The 10,313-nt window shown below is 38.5% G+C and overlaps 2 protein-coding genes and 1 long non-coding RNA gene across 3 annotated transcripts; all 3 read right to left on the bottom strand.

The window, feature by feature from the left end:
* Positions 1 to 797: 797 nt before the first annotated feature.
* On the bottom strand, positions 798 to 2,476 carry LOC130724314 (uncharacterized). The gene is made up of 4 exons (XR_009014480.1): positions 2,360 to 2,476; positions 2,142 to 2,267; positions 1,994 to 2,017; positions 798 to 1,339 (listed from the first exon to the last, which is right to left on the bottom strand). It is a non-coding gene; the product is annotated as an uncharacterized LOC130724314 (long non-coding RNA).
* Positions 2,477 to 4,941: 2,465 nt separating this feature from the next.
* On the bottom strand, positions 4,942 to 5,256 carry LOC130725593 (uncharacterized). Its single transcript, XM_057576810.1, has one exon. It carries the CDS (start codon positions 5,254 to 5,256, stop codon positions 4,942 to 4,944), a length of 315 nt encoding a protein of 104 aa, XP_057432793.1.
* A 1,581-nt stretch (positions 5,257 to 6,837) lies between these two features.
* On the bottom strand, positions 6,838 to 7,158 carry LOC130725592 (uncharacterized). The gene has a single exon (XM_057576809.1). It carries the CDS (start codon positions 7,156 to 7,158, stop codon positions 6,838 to 6,840), a length of 321 nt encoding a protein of 106 aa, XP_057432792.1.
* Between the last annotated feature and the right edge of the window lie 3,155 nt (positions 7,159 to 10,313).

Genomic DNA, 10,313 nt, shown 5'->3' with positions numbered 1-10,313 from the left:
TGTGGATCCAGTTTTCCTCTCTGTTTGGGGACCTCGTCTTCCTTTGAACATTTCTGTGTTCTTGTGGAAAAAAATGTTAAATCAGCTATTTTCAAGGGACAACTTGCGAAAGAGGAAGGTTATCACTATGCAGCAGATGATGCTCGCTGTCCAATATGTCTTCAGGTTGAAGAAACTCTAGACCATTTACTGATTGCGTGTCTGATAGCTGCAGAAGTTTGGATGAGATGCTATAGGTGGCTTACCGTACTCCCGAAGGATTGCAGCTCACATCTGATGCAACACTCTAATACTAGTTTGATTATTTGAACTCACAGCAGAATCTGATGCTTCAAGTTGTGTGGTTCGCAATTGCATGGACCCTGTGGATGCATCAAAATCAGGTGGTTTTTAATGGAGTTGCGATGCGAGAAGGTTCAGATTTGCTGGAAGGTGCCCAAATTAGAGCATGGTGTTGGCTTACTAGCAAGACAAAGGGCTTCCATTTCTCAACGTATGAATGGCTAATGTAACCTGTTATTTGCCTTAAATCTATGATCTGAAGTGCTTCAATTTTCTGTTGAGGGATGAATTGTTAGATAGTCATGTGTTTCTTTCTGTTGTCCTCTGTAAATGTCTTTGTTTTATTTCTCTTGACCTTCTTGCTTTGCTTTTTTTCGTTCCTGTGCAGTTTTGTAGTGTTGCTTGTTTTGTCCTTGTACTGGGTTTCACCCCTTAGTGCCTTTTAATAAATCAATTGCTTACCCAAAAAAAAAACCTTCCTAAGCTTCATATAAATTAATCATATATTTATTAAATCCACTAGAAACTACGCACTTCAATTTACAGAACATACATTTCATATTAAATTGCAAACTCTAATAAAACTTCTTTGGCTCCTAAAGTATTCACAGAGATTGAATTAATGTCATTGTTCTGTAGATACTCTTGCAAATATTCAATACTCTGAATATCACCCAATTATGCTTTTATTGTCTTTCCGATCCCTGATCCATCTTCCTCTGTTGAATGATACATCACTCTAAGTTTTGGCACTTTTCCACCTTCAACACATTTTTTACCAATTTTTTGGGAATTCTTCAGAACTTGCCAATGCCAATGTAACTCCTTCCTCATTGTGGTCAAGAACCCTATTCGGTAGCTAGAAATATAAAGGATCCCCACACATGGCTTGTGGCTGTAACTCACTTCTCTTGATGCAAGGATCATCTAATAATTTATTAGCCATATTTAGTTGAACAACTCTAGATAGAAGTTAATTGAACTTTATCAAGGAATTCTTGCAACAAATCTTAAAGCCTCCATTCCATACCTTGTACTCCCTTGTGGAATCATCAACCTGCGACAATGGCAAACAGATGGATTAATTTTCTGGACTAAATTGGCTTGGAAACAAATTAAACATAAAAAGTGATTTACAATAGACTGAAAAACTGATCCAGTTGACAAAATATATATATATATATATATATATATAATCGGACTATAATAGTGGAATGTTGATGCAAATATCATAGCAAATATTAAGTAGCTGAAATTCTTAATCTTCCCACCCCTCTTTCCAAAGTCCCTTCCCTCTGTCCAAAAAAAACTATTATCCGATACAAAATTGAAACATTTCAAAAGGTTAAAATAATGAAACTTATAAGGCTCTATTCAACTGAGAACTGAGAAGCTTAAAATAAATTACACAATATTCCTCTTCTAATGAGGGATAGCTCCCTTGTGGAAGCAAATACTCCCACTCTGGATTCTCTCTAAACTCTACATTAACATCACCATTTTCTACCTCTGTAAAAGCTCTCAAGCTTCCAAGTAATTTCACTACATATAACGAACAAAGATGACACAAATCCAACATGAGGATCAATGGTAAAATAATCAAATAAATTGTCGTTAGGAAATCGATATTTCATCTCATGTGGGCAGCTCCAAAGAATCAATGAATATTTTTTTAACATAAACGGCTAGTTATTCTATAATCATTACTAACCTCATCAATCTCTTAATCAATAACCTGTACCAAAAGAAAATCAACGAAAAAGCATAACTGGATTGATCAGTCTTGAGCATAAAAATCAATAACCTGGAACAATCAACGAAAAAATATATAATTTTTGAAACAAAGAAGAGGGTGTAACCTGGGAAGCATTTTATCATACAGCTGGTGTGCATTGCACTGCATTGGATAAAGTATCATAAAAGGACCTTGATACAGAGAACCACATCTCGTCGTAGTCTCATGCTCGGTTCTCGACTACTAACACCTACTCAATGATGCAATAGCTCATATTAAGACAAATCAAAAATCTTTTCAGCATTGAAAATATGAGGAGATCCGATTGACTCCAAATTATACCTGAACTGTAATCGGAGACACCGCAAGAGAGTGAAATTGCGTGGTTGTTAAATCAGGGCTCCAGAGAGTGAAATTGCTAGCTGAGAAGATTGTTATAAAAATTATATGGAATATTAATTTTAAATTTTAATTAATGTAATTAACGGATTCCATTTGAAAACAAGCTGGAATTGAAACAATTTATTAATTAATTCATTGATTAATTTAAAAAACCGTTCAATTTCAACGTAAATCAAGTTTGGCTTAATTGTTTCAAAAGAAATCAAGTTTATTGTTTAGCTTAATTGCAACGTAAATTAATTTTTTTTTAAAATGTAATCGACATTCAATGCTTGAAATAGTCAAACAATCAAAAGAAATGTTTACTGGCCAATTAATGTCGACCAAATTTCAAATTGTTTGATTTATGTATTTACTTATTTATTGCTTAATGTTGTAATTAATGTCGACCAATCAAAAATTAAGGATTTTGACCAATGAAAAATAGACATGTGGAAATTCAATGAAAACACCCAATAAAAACATGACATGTGAAAATTAGAAAGCATTATGGCCCACTTTGGTGGATGAACTTTATATATTATTAAGATGTGAGGATAAGAACACAAGTTTGAATCACTAGTATACATTATGGAAGGCCCAGGTGGACAAGCCCAACATCGAACCAGTCGACTGTCCAAAAATTTCACAATTAAGTGAGTATTATGTTTCCCCAAAAACCTAATTGATGTGGGGAAATAAGCGGGATAAAGATATTCGATAAGATAAGATAACATAATTTTACTTTGATTTATTATTTGTTTTGTCTGCATGATAGGATAACGAAATCTTGTCTTTATCATATTTTGTACATCATCGATAAGAACTTATCCTGACGGGGAGACTGAGTTAAAACCCAACCAGATCAAATAACAATTTTCTATTCCATTTTCACCCACATCCTAAATTAAAAAAGTTTCCATATTTATAATTTTTATAACTTTTAATATATTAATTTATAGAGATGAATGATATGTATAAATTATAATAAATAGATCTAATCATTGATGGTTAATATTAAACGATATTTAATGGTCATGAATGTGACCACCGAAAAATGTATGGCTAAATATTTTAATCGTGATTATTAATGATTAGATTTCATTGTCATGATTTATTTTTATCATTCGCACATAAGAACCCTTTTCTCATAAGATAAATCATCTTATATTTTTTTTACATCGAAAAATGATTTTCCCTTATCATCTATTATTACTTACTTTTTTTGAAAGTTCAAATGATATATATAATCATAAAGGTCATGGACCATATTACATGGGGTTCCATGAAATCCAGTACTCAATTACATAACAGACCCATAGTCATAAAAAGCCCAGCCTACTTGAAGATTGTGAGTCGGCCACAAGAGGCACCGACTAACAACTTAGAAATAAGCCTATTTAAATACTTATAACTATTTCATTACTTAGATAACTTTTATAATTTAGAAATAGTCCTATTTTGAAAACATAAACAATTCATTTTTTAATAAGCAAAACATAAACAACGCTAATAATTTGTGTGAAGTTTAATTAATTATTATAATTTATCACTGGCAACTACTAAGTTATAATCAATTGATTACTTATATAATTTTAGTTTTAGAATTAGAATAATTTGTAAATACGATGTAATTTTAGTTTTAAAAAGTTGCCCATTTCAGCCTTACCTTTGTGTGTTGTTGGATTGCTTGCTGCTGCCAGACCAACATGTCAGTACGTTATTACTACTAATACATACTCTCACCAATATTTATTATTATTGGAGCATATTTTTAATTCCAACATGACTAGTGAGGTTATGTAAGAGTAGATATTCAATTTAGTCATGAAAAATGTGTTTGTATTTATTATTGTTTAATGTAAAAGGTTTAAATAAAACTTGCAATTAATAAAAATAATTTTTTATATAAACTTTTAAAAGTTGTTGGGTTGGAGTAAAAATTAATAAAATGCTGTAGATGATGTAGATTATTGGGAGTTGTAAAAAGTAAAATGTATTTTTGTAGTTTTAGTTATTGTGCATTATTATTGGGGTTGGAGTAAATAGTTTTATATTAAATTCTAACACGCCTCCTCACGTTAGAATTCTTTGGATTTGAAGTGTGGATAAATGCATAGTCTCGCCTATCATGTGCTTAATTAAATTCAACTTTTTAATTAGAAAATGAGCGGAGTAAGGATCGAACTCCAGACTTCTCCGCCATAGAGGCTTTGATACCATGTCAAGTAACCACTCATCCAAAAAACTTAATGACCACATGAATGATTTTATATTATATTCTAACAGATTCAATTTTTATTTGAAGTGCGTCTTAAAACTTGATCTCACGCAATGCACGGATGGAATAAGAGTACTCTTTTTTTTTGGTAATAAACGGAAACTAAACAAAGCTAAAGAAGAATATCCTGACACAGCAAGGGCACAATATCAGGCGGAGGTAGGTGCCACACCTTCCATTGACAGCGGAGTCTAGTAGCAGTTTTAGCTAAAGCATCAGCTACTGCATTCCCGTCGCGAGAGATATGCGAAACTGTGACCTCTCAATTACCACGAATAAGCTCACGAACTTGCTGGATCAAATCTCGTTGCCAATACTGGTCAACCTCCTGCACGCCCGTCACCAAGCCAACTAGCTCCATGCAATCCGATCGACAAACCACCCTACGATACCCAAGATCCCAAACGAGCTTCAATCCCTCATGGAGGGCACGTAACTCCGACATGAGCACATCCCCAACCCCCCAGAACGCTGCAAACCCCGTCAGCCACCTGCCATCTCTATCCCTCAACACTCCTCCCCCACCAATCTCATGAGAGTCATGTGGCCTGCTACCATCCGTGCACAACTCTACCATTCCGGCTTCTAGAGCATCATTCCCTTGTTGCTCGTTGGACGTGGTGTGCTTCAATCTGCCCCACCTCTGGAATTCCACCACCGCTATTTGGATTTTCCGCAGCACTACCTCGATCGGCCAATGTTGGGCTTCGAAAACTTTGTTGTTCCGCCAGGTCCAGAGGAGCCACAGGATAGCACACGAGGCAGCATGGTCGGCGTGCTGGAGGTGTCCCACCAGCCACGCTCTAAAGCTCAAAGAAGGTTGCACACGCGGTACCAACGAGCGGAAGTGGCCCCAAATTCACTGCGCCGCCGAGCACTGACGCAGAATGTGTTCCACATCCTCCACTGGCACGCCACACGTAGGGCAAGTCTCATCATCTGTCAAATTATATCGTCGTCGTCGTTGGTTTATGGGTAGCGCTTCCCTTGCTGCTAGCCACAGGAAAAAACGCACCTTTTTCGGCACACGGCACCGCCAGTTCAACTTCCAAAGGCTCGACGTAGGCTGATTATTCTCTGTGAGCATGGTGTAGGCAGAAGCAGGAGTATTGATCGAGGCCGTACCCGATACAAATAATTAATTTAGAAAACTGTAGTAACTAGGAAGTGACTCCTAGGTCGTTTCCCAAGGATTATCGTTTCAACAAAGACTCAATATTAAAAACGCACAAACGCACACACTCAGGGGGGGTTGTGATTCAGTTTCAAGGACTAGCAAAAAGTAAAACAGATTAATAAAATCAAGTAAAGACGGACGAATCCCTTTGTTCAGTATATCGCTGCTCAATCACGGGTATCTAAAGATCAATTCTTGTTATTAGTTTCCTAGTTCGTGAGAATTAATTAACTAAGCGATAACTAATTCACAAATTTCTAAACTAAGCGATTAAGAATCGTTTACGCCCTAATATGAACTAAGCGAACATACATCATCTTCTATTTCGTGAACATAAGGAATTAAGCAAACCTAAGCCAGAAGTAGAGATGAAGAAAACTAATCAGGCGAATTCTATTAAGCACTATACCTCAAGAGCGCGATATACTTTGCAAAGGAATTCGTTCGAAGGGAATTAGCCTTCCATGGATGGGGCGAATACAGCAATTAATTTGGAGGAAGCAGGGAATAAAAGCATAAACCCTAGCAGAGCTCTAATAATTACTGAAAAACGAAATTATATTAAATAAAAGCAGAAGGCAAAAGGTAATTGTTTCTCTCAGCATAAACCCTTAAATAAGAGCTGAGATCACAAATCCTAATCAAAATCAAATCCTAAAAGATAACAATAAATCCTAACAAATCCTAAAGATAGAGTTTTAAAATAACAACCTAAATAAGTTTGAATCTTAAAGATATCAAACTTAATTTATTCCGAAATTAAATCCTAATATTTCCTAAAATACAATCTTCACTCCAGCACAATTAAATCTTCATTCCACAAATCTCCAAAATGCCCTTGATGTCAAATAAGACCTGAAAATAAGAATAAACGTAATTAGACCAAATAATATAAATCACTGTCAAGCAAGGTCAATTAATTACGAATAATCATTAATAATGGCAAATTAAGGCTATGTAAAATGGGTAAAATATTGCTCATCAAGTATACTTACCATCATTCTCTTCATGCCACAAAATCTTATCGACTCCAACTGGTTGCTGCGGAATCTGCACTATGCTGATTTCATGCTTAATCTCATCAGGCAATTGAGTATATAACTGGTTAAAGTCCCATCCTCCGTGCCGCCACAAATCTGCCACGCATAAGTTTGTGTCTGTGATATGAACAAATGGAATTCGTTGCGCTATCATCCTTGTACCCAACCAGTTGTTGTACCAAAGGGATGAGTTACCAGTCCCCAAGCGAGGGTGAAACCCCCTTGCCACCGCGTCTCTTGCCTTGACTATTCCCCGCCACATATACGACTCCCCTCGTTTATGCTGTGTCTGCAAAATTGAGGCATTCTGCAATTATTTCTCTGACATGACTCGCACCCATAAGGTCTCTTTCTCCTGCAACAGACTCTGTACCATTTTCCCTAGCATTGCTTCGTTATTCTCCCTTGCACGCCTAAGTCCCAGGCCACCTTTGTCTCTTGGTTGCGTGATATCATCCCAAGCTACAAGGTTCCAACTTCTGTGATTATCTCCCTTCGAGCAAATGCAATTTCTAACCATCTTGTCCACATGGTTGCATACTGCTTCTGGGAGCCAAAGTGCTTGCATGGTGTACACAGGAAACGAAGATAGAACAGATTTAGCCAAGCACAGCCGTCCTGCTTTGTTAAGCAGCTTGCTCTTCCATGAAGCTAGTCTAGAGTTCACCTTCTCTATGATGAATGCAAAGTGGTCCCGCTTGACCCTCCCTTGGAGAAGAGGTATTCCTAAGTATTTCCCAAGATTCCCAGCTCTGCTCATGCCAAAAATAGAAGAGAGGCGCCTTTGTTTCCCTTGGTCCACATTTGTTGAGCAAAATATACGGGATTTCTCTAAGTTAACTCGCATACCGGATGCTTCACAGAAGTCATTGAGTGTTTCCGATACAAGCTGAACTTGCTCCTCAGTGGCTTGACAAAATAATAGGACTCATCCGCAAAAAATAGATGAGAAATACCTATCCCATCCTTCGACACACGGATTGGGTGCCATCTCCTATCTTCCACCAACTTCTGGATTTGAATAGCAAGCCTCTCCATGCACAAGACAAACAAATATGGAAAGAGGGGGTCTCCTTGCCTGAGTCCTCTTTGTGGAGCAAAGGACTCAAGCTTCGAACCATTCCACAAGATAGAGATATTAGACGCCTGGAATCCCCACATAATCAGAGCCACTAGCTGTGGAGGGAACCCAAAGTCATAAAGAGTAGCCCGAAGAAAATCCCAATTCACCCTATCATATGCTTTCTCTAAATCAATCTTGAACGCCACCAAGCCACCACCTTTCTTGTGATTGTGAATGGTGTGAATGACCTCTTGTGCCAAGATAATGTTATCCCTAGTGCCCCTCCCTGGAATGAAACTCCCTTGAAGTGGACCCACTAGTTCTGTAAGCAATGGTCTAAGGCGATTTACCAACACTTTTGTTATCACCTTATAAGCCACATTGCACAAGCTAATTGGCCTCAACTCCTTAAGACGGCTCCGATTCTCCACCTTCTGGTGTCTGCAATGACATTGATGCGACTATCAGGAGGTTTGTTTGGAAGGGTACAGGGAACCATGGCATTCATTTGGTTAATTGGAACACTGTGGCACAGCCTAGGAAAGAAGATGGGCTCGGTTTACGTAAGGCGAGGGATCACAACATTGCTCTTCTTGGTAAAAATGTTTGGCAAATTATTAATGGAGAGGGGAAGTCGTGGGTGTCTTTGGTGAGAGAAAAGTATGGTGTGCAAGGGAACTTTCTCTCTACCCCAGGGAAGCTTGGCTCCACGGTTTGCCAGGCTATCTTGAAAGCTAGAGACGTTCTCATGGATGGTTTTTCCTTTAAGCTGGGCAGCAGCAGCTCTTCCTTGTGGTATGATGAGCATGGTAGTCAGTATCGTGCGTATCGCACGATACGTATCCCGATACGATACGAAAATCAACCAAACGATACGTATCCCATGTACGTATCTTTTTGTGTTCGTATCGTGACCTGTATCGCACATATCGCATGAGTATCGCACGATACGTATCCCGATACGATACAAAAACAGTTTTTCAAATGTCGTTTCATCTGACTCTCCTAGAAATTAGGGAGTGGGAATTTAATTTCATTAAAGATTAGTAAATTTCCCTAAAAGTGATGTTTTCTTTGATTCTTTCACCCTTTCACGTTCAACTTCAGCAGCACTTTCATGTTTCACGTTCAACTTCAGCATCCTTTTAATGGCTTGGAATTAGGGAGTGGGCATTTAATTTCATCTCTATGATGTTTAGTACTTTAGTTTGGCTTATGGCTTGGAATTAGGTTGAACTTGAACTTTGTGAGACTATTTTTCTACTTATGACTTGGATCTTTGATTATTTTGAACTATATTTAGATGATATATTAGTATATTATTTAATTTATGACTTAATTTTTTTTGTGTCTGTATCTTACGATACACGTTACGATACGATACGCGACACGGAATTAGGGTATAGCGATACACGATACCTATCTCGATTTGACTACCTTGATGATGAGTGGCTTGGAAATTTTAAACTTTGTGATCTGGTCCCTGTGGTGGATATCCATGACTTGCAACTTACTGTGAGGGATGTGGTTCATGAGGGAACTTGGAATTTTTCCAGGTTGTATACTGGGCTTCCTGGAGATATTGTTGATTTGATTCATGGGCGTGATTGTTTGCTTAATGAGCGGGTGCCTGACTGTATGGTTTGGAACTTAGATTCGTCTGGGATTTATTCCGCTACTTCTGGTTACCACTGGCTGCTCCAGGCGAGACATGACGAGTTGCACCTTCCTCCCAAGCCTGATTGGGGTTGGATTTGGCGACTTAAGGGGCCTTTTAAGATTCTCTTCCTTATCTGGTTGGGTTGTCATAACGTGTTGCCTGTGAATCACCTCCGTTTCCATCGGCAAATGGCGGCTTCGACGGTGTGTTCGCGCTGTAACCTGTATCCGGAGACGGTGCTGCATTGCCTCCGGGACTGTTGGTTTGCTCGTAGAATCTGGTTCAGGATTGGGCTCTCTCCTCGGCATGCTTCCTTCAGCGTGGTGGAGACTTGGGATTGGTTTAAGCATGTGCTCCGTGAAGAGCCGGTCACAGCCATGGCTACCATTTGGGCGCTCTGGACAGCGAGGAATAAAGCTTTGTTTGATCAGTCTATTGTTCCTGATGATCAGCTTGTGCGTGCCATTCTTGATCATAAAGCGTTGATGTTGCATGCTTGGTCGTCCACTCCGCGTGTTTTCCATCCTAGATTGGTGTCTTGGACACCGCCGGGGCCTTCGGAGATTGCTATTAATTGTGATGGTAGTTCCCTTGGTGATCCGGTGCGCTCTGGCTTTGGGGGTTGCCTGCGTGATCCTAGTGGAACTTGGCTCTAAGGCTTTCTGGGTTTTCGAGGTCAAGAATCAGTCCTGCA

This window comes from Lotus japonicus, chromosome 6 (genome assembly GCF_012489685.1).
Source record: "Lotus japonicus ecotype B-129 chromosome 6, LjGifu_v1.2".
In the NCBI taxonomy this organism is placed as follows: Eukaryota; Viridiplantae; Streptophyta; class Magnoliopsida; order Fabales; family Fabaceae; genus Lotus; species Lotus japonicus.
This window is presented reverse-complemented; position numbering and strand designations above follow the sequence as displayed.

What these genes read in the sequence shown, in the direction of transcription:
- LOC130725593 (XM_057576810.1), bottom strand. Translation starts at nt 5,256, where the DNA reads ATGGTAGAGTTGTGCACGGATGGTAGCAGGCCACATGACTCTCATGAG.
- LOC130725592 (XM_057576809.1), bottom strand. Translation starts at nt 7,158, where the DNA reads ATGTGGCGGGGAATAGTCAAGGCAAGAGACGCGGTGGCAAGGGGGTTT.